We start from the raw sequence: 18,911 nt of genomic DNA on the forward strand, positions 1-18,911 counted from the left end.
GAAAATAGGATTGAATCATAGCTGCCAACCCTGAATTTGAATCCAGTCCAGAGCATTTGGGTCTAGAATTTTGATTCCGCCTGTCTTAGAGGTGAGTCACGGGCTCAGAGTTCCAAAGCTGATCTAAAGTTTGGGAGCATTCACACTCCAGGGGTTGGTTCATCTCCAGGCGAAATTATCTGAAATCAGTGAACAAAAAGGATCCTATCCAATACAGTGATGGGTGCAGGACTGGGCACTACAGTGGACCTGGTAAACCTAGATTTATGAATAGAATGCATGGGCAGCCCTGCAAGCTGGGCAGGTTTCATCCATAGACCAGGAACAGGATAGTAGCTTCAGCCTGCCTCCCACACTGCCCCACCGATGTTTGTCCTGGAGCAGACATCTTGTTACCATCCCTGGCCCATTCAGTATTTGGCCCTCTGCCGGGCACTGTGGCCATCTCTTAACATCATAGTCATCAGCCAGAGATGGCTTCCAGTTACCAGGCCTTATTAGGAAGCCTGTGGCAGAGTAGGCAACCTGGGTCTTGATCATAAGACCACCCTCTCCGTATGGAGTAGCCACTGTAGCATGTGAGTTATACCCTGCCACAGTCTTTTTTCATGTACTGTAATGGAATGCTTCAAGCCCTCCAATGAGCTAATGACATTCAGCATTAATGTTCCTCCCAACCCATGGAAAGAGGTCACAGGGTAGTAGGGCTGTTAGGGAAAGAAGGATGATCTCAGGGGTTCAGTTCTATTCAGGTGCCCAGCAGTGTGGTATCTGAGGTGCCTTTCACAATGTGGAAATGAATTACAGAAGGAGACTTGTTTCAATCACTGTACCTAGGGCTTTGGATTTGGAGTTAGTTCCTGGCTTTGCCACAGAGTTGGGGAAGTCAAGCAGGGCCCAAGACTTGCTCCTGGATGTGATTGCTTTTCACCACATTGCGAAGACTGTGCAGCTAGAGAGCTACCGTAAAGGGGAAGCACGGCTTGTCCCTGACACGAGAGGCCTTGTTTGGTACAAAGCCAGCACAGGCATCTCTTCTCCTCTACCCCTCCCACATAGTGGGTGTGGAATGCGGGGCAGACCGGGGTAGAACAGAGCCCATGACATTCTGCCTGACTCATAGGCTTTGTCTACATTTAATTTAAAGTGCAACTGCAGCAGCACTTTAAACTGAAAGTGTGGCCATGGCATGAGTGCTTGGAGACAGCTGTCCCAGGGTACATCTACACTGCAGGCTAAAGTCGAGTTCAGCTACGTTAATTGAGTAACTGAAGTCAAAGTAGCTTAACTCAGCTTTTGGCACTGTCTACACAGCAGGAAGTTGAAGGAAGAACACCGTTCCTTCAACTTCTCTTACTCCTCGTGAAACTAGGGTTACAGGAGTCAGAGCAAGAAGACCGTTATTTTGAGATTATTTTGAAATAACGGCTTGCTGTGTAGACACACACTCTGTTATGCTATTTCAAAATCACTCACGTGATTTTGAAATAAGTGTGTGTAGCCGCCACCAGACGGTTTTGAACCTGGGACACTGAAGCAGAGTATAGGAGCCGCTATCCTCTGAGCTAAAAGCCAGCTGGCTCCCAGCCTATGCGGTAGAGGTCTCTTGATCTGAACTGTTGCTGTGGTCTAGATGCCACTTGCATTGTTCAATAACCACACTAGGTATGTGGGTTACACGTGCAGTGTAGACATAGCAGTGTTCTATGTAAACCACCTCCATCGGGGAGTAACTAACAGTGCTGGGAGTACAGCTTCCAGCGCTGTAGTGTGGTTGACATTGATGCTTTACAATGCTGTAACTTACTGCGCTTGGGGAGGGTGTGTGTTTTTTCACACATATGAGCCAGAAAGTTGTAGCACTGTAAAATGCCAATGTAGACGTGGCCTTAATTGAACCTGTGGTGAAGATACCTTCACTGGAGAGCATAAGGTGCACAAGGCCTCTAGATTGTAAACCTTTGGGCAGGATCCAACTCTGTTTTGTGTTCGCAGTGCACCATGCCTAGCACAGCAGGTTCTTGGTGCTACTGCAATGCAAATAAATAAATAATACCATGATGGGGCCATGTGAGTAGCTTCACATGATCAGAATAGAAGAGGTAAACTCTGCATGGCCCGACTGAGTCTTACCACCTGGTTCCCCCCACTGCCTTCAGCATCATTCCATGAGTAGCAACCTCAACACGGGGCATTAGCAACAGAGTGGGTTAAGAGCCCAAAGCACTGCAGCTGACTTGATCCTTAATATCCAGGAAATGCCCTGTGCCTCTATCCTTGTTAAACAGAAAAAAACCTGGTGGAGAGGTAGAGGAAAGCTCTTCCACCTGAAGCACCAGCTTTTCTCCAGTAGATGGCACAGTTCCTCGTTTAAATATTATGGAAGCACAAATTAGAAGTGTACAAGAGTATATGGTTCCTAGAGGTTCGGCTGTCCTTCTAGGCATGTCAATCTCCATACAGCTAAATGCCGAAGAATATGGTTAGGGTGATTTTGATAGCTAGAAAAAATCTGTGCTAGAAAGTGTCATCCCATTTCATCATTATTTCAGTCCACTAGGTACAGCATGTGGCACCAAGAGCCTTCCCCTCAGAAACGCCTGCTGTCCAGAACATGTTACTCTGCAAGCCATTGAGTCAGGCTCATCAGCTCAACTCATATCTAACCTACCTTGCTAGACCTTTTCGCTTTTTCTTCAATCAGATTTACTGGCAGATACTAATTCTCCACTGCCTGGGTCACCTCTCTGATGAGTACAAACAACGAGGAGTCTAGTGGCACCTTAGGCTATGTCTAGATTGCAGGCTTCTTTTGGAAAAAGCTTTTCTGGAAGAGATTTTTCTGAAAAAAATGTCTTCCAAAAGAGCGCGTCCACACTGCCAAAGTGCATCAAAAAAGCAATCTGCTTTTTCAAAAGAGAGCATCCACACTGAATGGATGCTATCTCGCATTTCATCTTTGATTACTATGGACAGAGTGGCCACCAGGACACCTGTGCTTTTTCCTCTTTCCTCTTCTTCCGAAAGAACTCCTTCCCCGACCACACTCGTCTTTTTCTGAAGGAGCTCTTTCGCAAAAAGGCTTCTTCCTCGTAGAAAGAGGATTACCAATGCCAGAAAACCTCTTCTATTCTTTTGATTTTCTTTCAAAAGAATGCGATTGCAGTGTGGACGTAATTGAAGTTTTTTCAGAAAAACAGCCGTTTTTCTGAAAAAAAACTGTAGTGTAGACATACCCTTAGAGACTAACACATTTATTAGGGCATAAGGTTTTGTGGATAAAACCCACTTCACGTGATTTGGATAGGAAGTTACAGGGGTGGGTGTGTGTGTGTGTGTGTAAATAAATAAAAATGAGGACTCATTCACAGGATTTAGTGAAATGAGAGTATCAAGAGGGGACATTGTCTTCATAGTACATTAACTAGTTACGATCCTTATTCAGTCAAGAGTTGATTATATTGAATTTGCAAATGAACTCCAGTTCAGCTGTCTCCCTCTGGAATTGATCTTGAACTTCTTTTGTAGGATGGCTACTTTCAAATCTGTTGTTGAATGCCCAGGAAGGTTAAAGAGTTCCCCTAGAGGTTTATGTGTGTTACCTTTCCTGATGTCCAGTCTTGTGCCATCTATGCCTGTTCCACAAAGGCTGTGAGTCTGTACAGCTTTCAGCCAAGGCACCTGGCTCTTCAGATCACACTCTAGAGCTTTATGCGGCTCCTCGTTCAATCCCCTTGCTGGCTGCAACGGCAGCTTGTATCTTCTGTAGTCAGCTCCACGTGCAATGTGGCTGCACACACTACCACATCAGAACAAGCCTTGGCTTTGCAAGTTTTAAAGGGTAACAAAATGCAGTGGGGCACCAGCTTGATGCCATTATATCTCTGCTGTCCTACAACATATGCCCCGTACTCTCCTTTCCTCTTTAACTCCGGCAAGTGTGTTGGGATAGAGTGTGGGTGCATTGCTCTATAAATAGCTCCAAGCTTGAGTGCACTTGTATTGCATCACATTCGCATTGCCAAATTGCATGCCATTCTTAGTCTTGCAATACTGAGTCACCGCAGAATCAGACAAGCATGTGATAAGAGCCTTCCCTACGAACATCTTTGCTTCTGACGTGTATGTGCTTATGTCTGCTTGCGGCCTGTACTTCATTTTAGGGATGCTAATGTGTTCGAGAAAGGGGGAAATAGCACCCCTTTCCGCTCTGGATATTCCACCTGGCTTGCAGACAGCTGCAAATCATAGCTCTCTCAGAGATGTGCTGTCAGATTTTTCAGTAGGGAGGGGCAAGAAAAGGGGAAGTAATTAATCAGGTATCGCAGCTGGCTGGATTTTGCAATGAGTTCAAATGTATTTTGTGATTCAACCAGCTCAGTAAAATAAAAATAAGGGGAGAAATGGATAGTTTATCCATAAAATGTCACCAAATGTGTTGAATAACTTATGCTATATAATTTGATCCACTCTAATCCTAAAGTATTAAGTGTAGAGGTATATGGTATGTACATAGTATATATCAACACTATGTATGATGGAGCTTGTTAATATAAAAATCCAGACAGAATTCTTTGTAATATCCAATTTAAGGCCAGTTGTAATGCACCTATGTTAATATGGGGTGTGAATAAGGTCTTAAGTCATGAATCATTAGTATACACACCATAATGGCTCTGTATATTATCAGTAAGAGACATTGGGCCAGTTTCTGATCTCAGGTATGGCAGTGTAAATCTGGAATAATTCCATCAACTTTATTAAGAGTTAATCCAGATTTACAAACACTTAGATAACTAAGAGGAGAATTTGGAGCAATGAAGAGCTGTTTTCAATAAGAAAACATCCAAAGTCCCCTTGAAATCAAAGAGAGATTACAAGCCAAATGCTCAACTAATGTAAATCAGGATAGTTCCAATGCAATCAACTGACTATCTTGACTGTCTTCATTTGAGAATCTGGCACTATATGGTTTCACAGTCAAGGCTCCATTATACACTGTGTACTATAAAGAATTTAGGGTCTGATTCAAAGCCCGTTGAAGTCTGTGTAAAGATTCCCATTGGCTTCAGTGTGCTTTAGATCAGGACTGTAACTTGGATGCTGAGTGAGGAGAAGATCCTGTTTTTAGATGCTTGTGTCAACACAGAATAAGAAAATTAGGAGCTGGAAAACATATTTTTTTCTAGATTGCTAATCAATAGCAGAGACTGCTTTGAAGGAATTCTCCCTTACAGATTCATAAATGCAAAACACTGTAGCCTTGGTTAATATAGAAATTCACTATATTTCAGTTCCCCATCTGGGAAATAGGTGTTATATTTACCTCAGGCAGGCAGTGCAAGGGTTAAATACTGACTGCAGTGACTGAAGATTCATATATAAATGATGTTATTTAAGTGCAAGTATTATTAGTGTTTATTTGTATTACCATCCCCAACTGAGGTGAGGGCCCTTTTGTGCTAGGTGCCCTACAAACACATGGTAAGAGAGTCCCTGTCCATAAAGATTAGACAAGTAGACAAAGGATGGAAAGGACAACTGAGGCACTGAGCCATGACATGTTTTGCCTAAGCAGGTTTATGGCAGAGCTAGGACTTAGAACACAGGTCTTCTCTACCCAATAGCTCACACTGCTGTGCTGTAAGTAACCTGGCATTGTATCTAGGACCAAGAGATCCAGCAACAGAGAATCAGGACCAGAGCCATTTTCATCTTTTAGCTTCTCAGTTCACTCTATTTCCAGTAATCCATTTTTATAAGTATTTAAAAATTCAGAAGGAGAGAGAGTAAAATCCAGCTGCCACTGGGGTGAAGGCAAATTTCAGTGGGAACTGTAATATGAAACCCAGCTAATAAGGCATCATACTGGCAGTGCTCACATCCACTTTCAATGGGTGCTGTGACATTATTTAAAAATCAATATGACAGGTTATTGATCCCTTTCCCTAATGCTAATTGCAGAGTAGCCACCACAGGCCTCCCAGGGTATATCTACACATCAGAGTTATTTCAGGATAGCAGAGGTATCCCAAAATAGCTACCCCGCATCTTATAAGCATCCCGATAACCCTCATTCCACAAGGGTTAAGGAATGCCTCAAAATAGCACTTTATTTCGAAATAAACTCCAAATAAACTATGCAATTTGCACAGTGCAAATTGTGTATCTTATTTCTAGTTTAGAATGCAGTGTGGACGTAGCCCTAGGGTCCGGATTTCGTCCCCTTGTTGTTTGCCATGGCTCCCTCATTTTTCTCCAGCTGTTGAGCACAAACCAGCCTCTCCAGCTTGGCGTGATAAAGAAATTTTCCATAGGGGAGGGGGAATTATCCCATCATCTCCTTCTACCGAGTATCTGGCTCTGAAGCAGCTGGCAGCGGAGTCTATAGAGGACAGGCTCCTGTATTAGGCAGAGCCCTGCTCCCATCCATGCGCTCACCTGCTGTGTTATCTGTAATCTAGTGAGTTGTTGCTGTTGGACAGGGAATCCCTCTAACGCAGCATGGAGTAGTGTCAAAAATCTCCGCGTGGAGGCGGGGGAAGGGCTGAAGCCCACAGCCCCGCCCGTGTCTGAGCATCCCCTCGCTGACCTTGCCTTGGAAGCTGATGCTGCAAGCCAGCCAGTCTGGTATCTCAGGCTGGCGGGGAGGGAGGGAGGCGTGGTGTATGGGGAGCAAGAGGCGGTTTCCTGCTTCCCAGCTCGGAACAGCTGGGTTTGAAAGGGTGCGTGAGCCAGCCAGCCGAGGGGAGCTGCCGGCGGCCAGCCCAGGATCTCTGGATAAGACGACGAGGAGTCCCTGGTGTGCAGCGAGCGAGGCTGGGGCAGAGGCGCTGGCTGCCGGGCGAAGGCGGGCTCCGGCTGAGCGGTGCCGCCACTGACCCCGGCGCTCCAGGGGGCCCGGCGGCGCTGAGCCCGGGGAAGGGGCGGCCGCGGGCTGGGCGCGTAGCAAGGCAGGAGCAGCCCGTGTGTATGAGGCCGGCGCCGCGGGGATCCGGCTGGGCAGCCCGGGATGAGCGGCGGGGAGGTGGTGTGCGCCGGCTGGCTGCGCAAGTCGCCCCCGGAGAAGAAGTTGAGACGATACGTGAGTAGCCCCGACCTGCCGGCCGCGGGGGGCCCGGGAGTGGGAGGATCCCGCGGCGGTGCCCCCGGGCGGGGACGGATCCGGGGCACCGCGGCGACCCCCAGGAGCTCCGGGCTTGGCGTGCGGCTGATGCTCCCACCTCCGCTGCGGCGGGATGCTCGGCACAGGGCGGGGCCGCTGCGCCCCAGCGGGACCCTGCCCCGCGCCAGCCCCAGCCCGGCGAGCCAGGCTGGACGGGACGGAGTCGGTGCTGCCTTGCGGCACTGACCCGGCCGGGGAGGAGCCCGCCACGCGGGTGGAGCGGAGCCCTCCGCGCCTTGACCCCGCACCTGCCGCCCCGGGGTGCGGGGCTGGCTCCTGTCTGCAAACGCCCAGGCGGGCGGCAGAGACTTGATCCTTCGGGCGGGGCGCGCTGCAGCCCGGCGACGGGCGGGCGGTGCGGGGCCCCAGCGGCAGCGTTGGTGTGTGGGCTGGGGCACGTGTGCTGGCCTCTGCGGGTGCCAGGAGGGTGCAGCGTGGGGTCCGCTGTTATTGGGACCCGGCTTCCCTCTGAGCTTGCGCGCCGCAGCAACCCACGTGGAGAGGGCGAGGAGCCCCCTGGAGACAAAGCCCCAGGGAAGGGCCTCAGCCCCCGGGCAGCAGCCGCCTAGCTGGTGTCATTGCCGCTAGCCGCCAGCTGGAGGCAAGGGAGCCTGGCTCTGGCTGGCCGCTTCACGCCAGCCAAGGATCGGACCCCTGTCTCCGCGAGGCGGGATGCAGGCAGCAGGGGTGGGGCATGTGGACGCGGCTCTGAGATCAGTGAGCTGGAGTGTCCGTTTTGAGGCTTCTTCTCCCCCTTCCCTCCTCGTAGCCAGAGGCACTGTAGCCCGGGCATCAGGGGAGTCCAGGGCAAAGGAGGGTCTAGAGCAGCTGGGACCCCCCTCCCATTGGGGCCAGGGGGAGCAATGACCATATAAGCACCACAGATGCAGATTCCTTGACTCTTTCCACCTCCTCTGCAGGCCAAGGGAGCCCCTCCCATACACACTGCAGAGCGCAGCATCATGGCTACAGACCCTCAGATGGGATCCCATTAATTAGTAATAGTCAGAGCCAAATTCTCTGCTGGTGTTGGAAGTCAGTGCAATTATTTCAGCAGACATCTTGGCCTACACCAAGTGCTGCAGATGTCTCCTGACTGGTTAAAGAGACTCAAATCAATCTCACCCAACCCCAAAGGTGCTTGGCGTTTCTACATCTTGCACAGGCGGAAAAATCTATTGATATCATCTGAGCTCAGGCTCAGATTCTCAAACTTATTTAGGCACCTTAGTGTCTTTATATCATCCAGAATTACTGTACCCATTGTTGGGATTTATCTCTTGGTGGGGAACCAACTATAGGAAAGGAACACACCCTCCAAAGGAACAAGGGTTAGTTTAAAAGTCTCAGAGGGGTAGCCATGTTAGTCTGTACCTGAAACAACTTAAAAAACAACTAATGGTCCTGCAGTACCTTAGAGACTAACAAAAAATGTAGACGGTATCATGAGCTTTCATTATTGTGCCCATGAAAGCTACATTTTTGTCCGTTTTTTAAGGGTTAGTTTAGATACTTCACAATGAATGAACTTTCTTCTTCCAGCATTTACTGTGTCGTGTGCCACATACGTGATAGCTAAGGTGGGTTAAAATAGTAGTGAAGACAAGGCAGCTTGGGAGAGCAGCTCCAGTTAAATCCAGTGGGGCAGCCTGGGATTGAACTCAAGTTGCTATTAACCCAAGTTAAAAGCAGACTTGCCGTGTCTTCGCTACTATTTTAACCTGAGTTAAGAACACCCCTTTTTTTACACTAGACATATCCTAGTTCTTCGTTACCTTCACCTCCACTTCTGTACAAAGAGCGGTATCCTTTAAACTCTCCCTTATCTTTTTTTTTTAAGAATGGCTCTGAACACCTTTGCCCGATGTGCAGTGATATTTTATCTTGGTAGAACTGGTTTTATTTCTTAAGCTTCCCCCTTGTCATTAGCGTTAATTATTTAACTTTTGACAAATGCTTTGAAGACATAAAGGGCTATTGAAGTGCTATCATTAGTTGTTAAGATCAAACAGTTCCTATAAGTTGTAAAGCATCTGAACAGAAGTTATACCACACTCTGGACTTATTAAAATAAATCTCATTGCCTTGAGCTCTCCATCTGAAGATGTCTCAGGATGGCACTAGTGTTACAGCGTGTCATTGTGTGGCTTTGCAAAGCGGCTATGTGAAGTTGCTGTCTTCGGACCCTGCAGATCTGTTCCTGGGATGAATTCAGAGTGAGATCCGCTGACTCTAGTGACAAAAATAAGTGTCCCCTGGATTTTAGCACTCAGGGTATGTCTACACTACCCCCCTAGTTCGAACTAGGGGGGTAATGTATGCATACCGAACTTGCTAATGAAGCCCGGGAAATTCAAATCCCGGGCTTCATTAGCAAGTTCGGTATGCATACATTACCCCCCTAGTTCGAACTAGGGGGGTAGTGTAGACATACCCTCAGAGACAGACAGCATAGCTTTGGGAGAGCAAAGTGGATTTTGGCCTTCCTTAGGCTGCATCAGCAAAATTATTCCTTAGGTTCTCATTGCTTTCACTTGGCAAACATAAAGCATCATGGGTGTCACCAGAGCCTAATTTAGGCTGCAACTCTTTAAATTGCTTAAGCATTATAGCAAAGATGTGCAAATAAGCAGATATTATTAGTCCCATTTTACAGAAGGTGGAACTGAGGGAATGACTCAAAATTAGCCAAGCACCAAATGGGCACCGTGCCACAGATTTCATAGGTGCTGCGTCATTTTATGCTGGGGATGAGATTAGATCTATTTAGGTTCCTGTACCATGCTTGTCACTGCAGTATGTCAGCACCAATCAAAGACTGTGTGATTTGCCCAAAGCCACTGAACGAATCCAATGCACCCAATTCCCACTCTAACCACCAGACATGATACTTTGGTCTCACTGTATTTAAACAATTTGATCTCTTTATGTTAGACTTCTTTAAAAGATCAAACTATTAAAACACTGAAGTATTTATTTAGACTTTCTGGTAGCTGGACGGATTTATTTTGTGTACTGAGCAATAGAGGCTGCCTTTAGGTTAATTGATCAAAGCAGCATCCTCCTTACAAAAAATTGACTACACTGAATCGCCAAGTGACTTTTCCCCAACAAATGTCATTAACTGTCCAATGAAAGTATACTCATTTAGCCCTGTGAATGTCCAGCGTGTACTCCAGCATTCCAGCAAGAGCAGAGGAAATCTTTTAAATGCTGTGTATGAGGATGTGAAATGCAGGAGACAAATGATAAAGATATGTGAGTATAAGGGTGCCTTTCACACAGTTAGATCCTAGAGCACTTTGCAAACCACGTGTTTTAGAAAAATATCCTCCCTTGGAAATGCAGCCATCTCTGGGGTGAAATGCCATAGCTTGCAACAGCACACAGCAATGCTACTCATTGTTTTCAAGACGAGATGTGACAAAGGCAGGTATAAACACATGTAACTCCAAGGGATACCATATTCCCAGGTACGGAAGTTAGACTTGGATTTTAGTGCTGTCTCTTATAGTCGCTTGCCTAGTGTCGTGCAGAGAGTCTCAGCCTCAGTTGCCAAAAATGGGCACTGATATTTTTTTAATTTGTTCAGTCTTGGGTGTCCATCTTGAAACATTTGGACCTGATTTTCAGAAATCCTGAGCACTCGCAGTTCCCATTGAAATCCATGCCCAGATACGTAACAGAATGTAAGCATCTAAATCACATTGAAATTAATGTCAGCAAGGAGCGTCAATCTCTTTGGGGGTCAGGGCCTCAGCGTTTCCAGCTAAGTGCAAAAGTCAGTGGCTGGCTTGGAAAACATTGGTCTTCGTTTTCCAGGTGTATGAAATGGTGGCGGTAATGCTCACGGTACCTGTCTGACAAGGGGTCAGAAAGAGGTAAGCAACTGCACATACTTGAGATCCTCACATGGAAGGCGTTAGATTGGCACCATCCTTATGCATGTAGGAGACCTCTACTCTTGTAAAATGTCCTGTGGGCTCAGCAATGGAAACAAGTCTGGACCTCAGTTTTCCATCTCCTTGGAAAAACAACAACTCCCCCCCCCACACCCCCCCCCCACCCCCACACACACACGCAGTCCACCCCCCGCATTGGTTTCTGTGCTGGTTGAGAGAGAAGAGTGCCCCTGTTTAACTGCATTGCTTCCTCTGTTACTGCAATGACCTATGCTTTGAATTTAGACCCCAGGGGGCCCTTTCTGATCATGCGTTGGCTCATTCAGGATTTGAGTGTATTTACACAAGAAACTGTTCCATAATTTTATTTGTATTGTCAGACATGAAGAGACGCTCCCTATAAATGTGTCCCTTCCATAAGTGTCCAGGTAGAGGAGTGTTGCTTCAGTGTAAGTAGGAGGCACGGAGCTGACTTTTGTGGAAATGGTGGCAAAGACCGATCCTGATTGGTCTTGGTAAGGTGCTAAACCCAGGGACCTATCCAAATTTCTCCTTGCACAATTTCATAACCTCCCTCCAGATGCAGTGGTGTAATGATATGCCTGGTAGCATGGTACATTGATGCTCTGCAGAGTCCATAAGCTGCTGTTTCACTAGAGAGGAAGCTGTATTTCAGTAGTGGGGTATTTGATCCTTTGTGTGTTGTCTCTGTAACATGCTTTGAGGTCCCTTTGCACAAAAGGTGCTGTATGAATATAAAAATCAGGATCAGAAGTTATAGTTACTGTCTCATCCTTTGTCTTGCCTATTTAGGCTGCTAGCTCTGTGGGCAGGGACAGTGCCCTTACTGTGTTTAAACAGCCTTTAGCACAATGGGGATCCGATCTCAGCTAGGCTTGATATCATAATGGTAAGACTCCTAACAATTTCAGGTCAGAGGGAGGGAAGATACAGTATACAATTATAAAAGAGCACTTAGCCACTCCTAAAGATTTTGTGTTTGCTGTGTAATTCTGGGAGTAAACTGTTTCTTATCCTCTAATTAAACCAGTTCACTCCACCCTGCTCATCTTCATACAGCAGTGTTAACATTTGATCTGGTTGGCTGAGCTGTTTGTGTTTTATACAAGAAATTTCACTGTTATTGCACAAGTGTAGCTCAATTCATTACACTGGGCTTGTATGGATATAAATGAGAGGTGATTCGGACCTTCAGCATGTAAAATGTCTCATAGGTCACTTCTGTACCAGGGGCATAAAGTCTTACCCGATCTCCAGTAACAAACGGACTGTTCTGCCAGATGCAAGCACATAGGGTATGTCTACACTAGTCCCCTAGTTTGAACTAGGGAGGCTAATGTAGGCATTCGAAGTTGCAAATCAAGCCCGGGATTTAAATATCCCGGGCTTGATTTGCATCTTCCCGTCTGGGTGCCATTTTTAAATCCCCATAGTCCGAACTAACTGCCCGCGGCTACACGCGGCAGTCAAACGTTAACTCAAACTAAGTCCTGTAGTTAGTTCGGACTAAGGGGATTTAAAAATGGCGCCTGGACGTGAAGATGCAAATCAAGCCCGGGATATTTAAATCCCGGGCTTGATTTGCAACTTCGAATGCCTACATTAGCCTCCCTAGTTCGAACTAGGGGGCTAGTGTAGACATACCCATAGAGTTAATGGGAGTGTCACAGGCTAGCAGGGTTCACCTCAGTCACCACAACCTCTTAACCCTTTCCAAAAAGGATTGCCCTCTTAAGTGTCTTTAGTTGACTCACTGAGGCTCATTTTATTTCACTTGGATATAAGAACAGGTGGGAGTGGCTCCCTGAAGAGAACTTCTAGGGCAGCGTTTTTCAAAATTGGATTGTGGCGCAGGTTGTGGGGCCGCCAGGGTAAGCCACTGGCAGGCCTACAATGCTTTGTTTACTTAATGTGTCCATAGCCATGGAACCTTGCAGCTCCCATTGGCTGCAGTTCCTTGTTTCCAGCCAATGGGAACTGCGGGGCTCTGTGGCTACAGACACATTAAGTAAATAAAGCAGTGTAGGCTCACCAGTGGCCTACCCTGGCAATCGTGTGACCTAAGTTTGAAAAACACCGAACTAGGGTTCTCAGACTGAGGGTCAGGACCCCAAAATGGGTCAGGACTCCATTTTAATGGAGGTGAATTGTGGTTCTGCTCTTTTGAACTATGTTTCAGAGTAGGCTGGTCATGAGATTAGAGTGTGTTAGAGGTCATGGTCTGCATCAAGGGAATAACAAAGCCACACGAGAGAGACCTTGGTGGATTCCTGCCAACATATGACCTGACTGGTGGCCTTTTAACTGAACACATATGAAGTCCTCAGGGCACCACAGACATTGTTAGCCAAACTCACTCCTAGTGAAAGAGGTTCCAACACCATTGATGTTGATTAAGTGGCATCTTCTTACATCAGCTGTGAACTTGCACAGCTGTAGCCAAATTCTCCCTTATGAACAGATGGTTAGAATCAGAACTCTGGTTCATTGAGTGCTTCTAGCAGCAGCCCACCCTCCAGAGGAAGGAGGAACAAATCTTTATAAACCTCAGTTAGAGCTGGAAAAGATCTACTAGGTCAGCTAACACAACTCCTGTACTGCCAGAGGTGTTTCCTTATAGTGTTTGTGCTGAACCATGCTGATGATGCAATGCCGTATGGAGATGTGATCCCCAAACCGGCTGGACAGGGTGATGCACTACAACTGGCTGTTTTGTTCCCTCCTTCTACTTATTGGTCATAAAAATACCGAGGCCTTTTTTATAGCCAGCCATCATATTTGACTGGGAGAACCTACTGATTATAGTCTCATTTCGTTGCACTGCAATTTACATCTATAAATCCCCATCCTTGGAGACCAAGTGTTATACTGGATTCATTTCCTTCACAATACGTATTTGCCTCATGCTTTGGCTTTGGTAACATTGCTTGAAAGAATTTTTCTCTCTCTATCAAGCTTGCATCATGACATCAGGACTGGCCCATGTCCCTGGCAAAGTCCACTGTGGACATAAAAGATTGATGATGGCAAAACATAAGTTGAACTTAAGAAAGACAAACAGCACTTAAGGAAAGTATAACAGGAAGCTGGATTAATTTTTCTTTGGAGGAGACCAGAAGTGATATTACAGCCTGGGCTTTCACAAACAAATGTCACATGCAGTGGGTGATGTAATGCTGTTTACTGGACCAAAGCAGATATTAGTGACTTAGATGCAGAACAGATATTACAAATTATTTCTTTGTATTACCAGCAGAGGTAGGGCTGTCAAAATTGGGAGCCCATATTGCATAGTGCTGTAGAAACACAGTGACAGACAATTCCTGACCTGGAGAACTTACAGTCTAATAGACAAGGTAGATAAAAAACAAAGGAAGCATTATTGCCCCCTGAGGTACAGAGACATCAATTGACTTGACCAAGATCACACAGGGCAATCAGTAGCAGAGCAGATCTTCTGAGTATCATACAAACAGACCCCAGGTCGAACGTGGCATCTCTGGAATTAAACGTATTAGCCTCTGCTGCATGAGCTAGTGGATATCCTCCTACTTCACCTTATCCCTTCTAGCCCCACCATGGCATATACCCACTTTCCCCAAGAGGTCAGCTGAGAAAGGTTAAAACAAGAATTAGAAACATGCTAGGGACTATTACACTTGGCTTTGTAATTTTACGGGATTTTAATTTCTGTATCGTGACACACCTAGAATACCACTCAGTGGAAAGGCATCATGTAAATACAGTGTGTTATTATTTCCTCACATGAAGCTGCAAGCTAAGAGGCCATTTTGCAGGTCTCGATTGGCCTGGGGGCAGAGGAGCAGCAGGGCGGCCACAGGCCAGATCAACCCACTTGGCGGGCTGGATCTGGCCCATGGAGACCCCTTTTACCACCCCTGATGTAGTCTGATTCCTGCATAGCACAGACCATAGATTGTAGCATTCATTTGTACTGGGACAGCACCAACTTTAAAGATAGCTCCCACCCCAGAGATCTTACAGTCTTTCTCTTGTCAAAGACTCTCTCCAAAGCAAGCAGATATGTGTTACCTTTCAACTGCATTTTCAGAAGCTGAGTGGAAAAGACACACAGTTCCTGCTTAAAGGGCATAAGTGCACATCTTGCTGTCTAGGTCGGACAAGGATGCCTGTTTCTCCGTGGGAAGCAATTCATGGGGGATTTTGTTTCTGGAGTTGCCCTTTTTTTATATATTTATCTCCTTTCTTCATGATTATTCAGCTGGTGTGTGATTTCACTGGAGAACTTGAGAGCATCAGGGAATCTTTGTATCGGTCTGGTGGTTCTTTGCATTTATTTCACTAGCGCGTAGGAACAAATTTCTCTGTCCAAAATATGCACCCAAAACTGCTTCCACCTACTGCCCAGGATGGGAAAATTCACTCCTGGGCCAGTGATAGGTTTCCTACCAATACAACTGTCTTGGCTTTAAAGTCCAGTAGTGCAGGGCTATACACCAGGGCTGTAAACAATAGCTGCTTAAAATAAGGCTTCTAAACCCAACCTTTCAGAAGTGTCTAGTGATTCTTCAGGAAAAGACACTCTCTGAAAATGAAGCCATTTTACGGTGGTGTCTCAACTTGGGCATCCCAAAAAATCAAATCCACCACTATTTAGACTGGAAGGTTGTTAGGGCAGGGACTGCCTACTTTTTGGTGCTTTTCCATGTCTGGTGTCTCAGCCCTATTGTAATAAACATGATTAATAATAATAGTCATTTGTAGGTTTTGAAAATCTTATCCCTACGTTTATTGAGGCACCTGGTTTTTCCAAATTGCTGAATACAGTTCCCACTCAACTGGAGAGAGGTCCCACTGGGAGAGGGAAGGCTCCCTGCATAACTCAATTGAAGCATCATTCATGAATAACAGCCCTTTCTGCCACATGATTCCAGCAGCTGTCCCGTGTGTCTGTAGATACATAAACTTCCCTCTGTGGTTGCACACTCTGGTGTTTAGGAACAATATCTGGCATAATGTGGGGCAGACATAATATTAATTATATGTGCACATTGCCAGTGGAAAATAGATTAACTGCCTTCATACTGTCAATATCACATGCAGCTTGCAGCTCTCTGCCATTTCTCAGCTGTCTAGCACTGTTCCTAAAGAACTCAGTCCATATAGGGAGCCTATAGGAAGGTACAGGTATCACCTGCGTAGATTTAAGAAGAATCAGTGATATGAGGGTTGGATTTTTTTCCCCTTCCATGCTCCTTGCATTCTGTTTGCTGCACAGAACATCAGATGTGAGAATTCAGTGGGAAGAATGCTCAACCACATTAAACAGAGCAGTTCATTGTTTAATGGGTCAGGGATCAGAGCCAGGGTGTCAGGATATAGGGAAGTGAAGTTGGCAGCTGAACTTAGTCACCATCTCCAGTGCAGCATTGTCATATCCATAGTGTTGTGTTCACACATGCAGATGCTGGGTGCACTGTGACCGTCGCAGGGCTGGAATTTGGTGGGGAGGGGGAGGGGGAGGAGAGAGAGGGAGGCGGACAAACAGTGAAATACAAAGGCTCATGTTGAAGACAGGTGTATGTGTCTGTATTGTAGACTTTCATTCAGGGCCAGATCAAAAGCCCATCAAAGTCAATGGAAAGCATTACATTGATTCCAGTGGTCTGGGGGTTATTTGTTTAGCAAAGGCAGTGTGCACAGCTGTACAGAATATGTTGCTGGAAAAAATGCTCTTTGTCGTCAGTGTGATGTGTGGGGGTGGACCCCTGACACCAGATTTTTGGAGATGAGCAGCCAGAGTGATTAGGAGCATGGGAAAACTTTCCTGGGAAGAGAGATGGAAAGGATTGGGATGCTTTTTCTTAGAAAGGAGGTGACAAGCTAAAAGTGTCTAAACTAATTCAGAGTCTAGAGAAGGTAGATCAGGAACTTCTGATCTCATTATGCAAGAACTGCACACTGTATAATTAGTTCATGGAACTCACTGCCACCAAATAAAGTGGAGGCCAAAAACGTAGCAAGCGTCAACAAAGGTCTAGATGTGGTATACAGATAACGAGAATTTCCAGAACTAGAATAACTGATTGTAACCAAAAAACAAAAATCCAAAGAAGGGAAGGCAGATAAACCTTCATGTTTTGCATGTTTAACCCCACATCCCTCACTAGTAGGGCTTAGGATAAGACCTTCTGCTTACTGTGGGGATTTCTTGGACCACAGTTTCAGAACCGGTCTGTCAATTGCTATGTTCTTACGTCAAAACGGAGACCTTGCTAACATCAGCGAGGCTCCAGATACGTGCAGCCTATCTGGATCACACTGAATGACCAGGGCCAGTTATGAATTTTTGCTCACCTGAGTGGTCCCTTTGAAGTCAGTTTTCGTGAGGGTTTGCAGACTCATGCCCATGTACATCAACTATAGAAAATATGTTGATTGAGAATCAAACATTCAGTGCAGCCAGCTGGTGCAAATAAGGTCTGATATCTGAAGGTCTAGGGCTGGAAGACCTTGCAGCAGCAGTAGGATTTGAAGATAGAGCTGAATGGAGAGGATGGTTGTTTGCAACTGCAGCTGCCTTCTCGTTCTGTTTTTTGTTATAAAAAAGAGACTTTGTGATGAGGCTTCTATTGAATAAGTTATCTATTTGTCTTATTTTTTAAAAGCACCTGTTTTGCGCATGATCACTCTATGATGATTAATCTAGTGTCAGCTGTGAATGTGAGCAATGATCCCATTCCTAAAAGTAAACATTTCTGTGCAGTGTTTTGAGGACCTACAACACTATTTTAAATGCAAGGAGGTAGTAATTGCAAGTGAACCACTGCCTTCTACTGGACAGATTCAGAACTGCTCAATTGTGAGTCATAGCCTGTGTACTGCTAGCAGAGAGTTTCCTTTTACTGAAGTGACCTAGCCACGTGCTTTTGGATCAGGAAAAGTTGTGTTTGATCCCCGTTGCCACCGTGGAGTTCTGAGTAGCTAGAATGTGCAACATAGTGGCAAATATAAAATCCTTCTTGGCTGCTGACTTGCTACCATATTTTGAAACGTGGATATATACAAACTAGAAATCAGCTAGTAGCTGGATGATGCATGTGTCCTGTGCCATAGTCAGACAGGAGAGGTGAGGGTGGCAGGATGAAAACACTAAAAAAACCCTGCATGTTAAAAATAGGATGTTTATGGGGCCGCTTGGAATGTCAGTTCATGGCTAACTTGTAAAGATGTATGGAATATTTTTTCATTGAGCCCATGTGACATCTATCCTTCCTTCCTTCCTTCTTCCTTCCTCAGGCAGTAGATTTCAGTTGTTCCTCATCCATAACTTTTTCAAATTCACATTAGTTAAGAAAGCTAACTTAAGGCCATTTTAGAGGGCCTGATCCTGGGGGGGCGGTGATGAGCACCTAAACTCCTAATAGGATGTGGCTGATTCAGCACGAGCCAGAATTGGAGTCCCTATAGTTCTTCATCATAAAATGCTGGAAGGTTTGTTTTTGCATTTCTGTGTGCCACAAGTATTCCCACTAGCTGCAGGCTCCCCTGGATGTTGAGGCTGAGTGAGATAAGGAGGTTTGACACACTCGTGTTCAACTGTTGGAAAGTTTATAAACTCCCATCTCCACCTTGGTACAGCTACCAACTCCAAACGCATATGCATGAGAATGGGGGAAACCAAAGACCAAAAGCCAGCATGTTTGTAACCCCTCTTTCCCAGTGCAGTTAGTTGTCTTCCCAGGCCATTCTCTTACTCTGTATGGAAAAGATTGCCCCATTGCTTAATGATAATACTGCCTTTCATCCTCAGCCAGTATTTAATTAGCACAGAGATGGTG

The 18,911-nt window shown here is 45.9% G+C and overlaps 1 protein-coding gene across 5 annotated transcripts in view; it reads left to right on the top strand.

The window, feature by feature from the left end:
* Window positions 1–6,599: 6,599 nt before the first annotated feature.
* GAB2 (GRB2 associated binding protein 2) overlaps window positions 6,600–18,911 on the top strand; it is a 174,526-nt gene continuing 162,214 nt past the window's right edge. For 2 of the 5 annotated variants that reach the window (XM_075919477.1, XM_075919478.1), the window contains exon 1: window positions 6,600–7,084. Coding sequence is in view for 3 of the 5 variants with exons in the window: in XM_075919478.1 (XP_075775593.1) it covers window positions 7,013–7,084 (72 nt within the window). In the remaining 2 variants the exon portion in view is untranslated. The remainder of the gene's footprint in view (window positions 7,085–18,911) is intronic. The other 3 variants (XM_075919479.1, XM_006131908.4, XM_006131909.4) reach the window with 3 other exon arrangements.

The sequence above is a fragment of the Pelodiscus sinensis genome, chromosome 1, assembly GCF_049634645.1.
Source record: "Pelodiscus sinensis isolate JC-2024 chromosome 1, ASM4963464v1, whole genome shotgun sequence".
Classification (NCBI taxonomy): Eukaryota; Metazoa; Chordata; order Testudines; family Trionychidae; genus Pelodiscus; species Pelodiscus sinensis.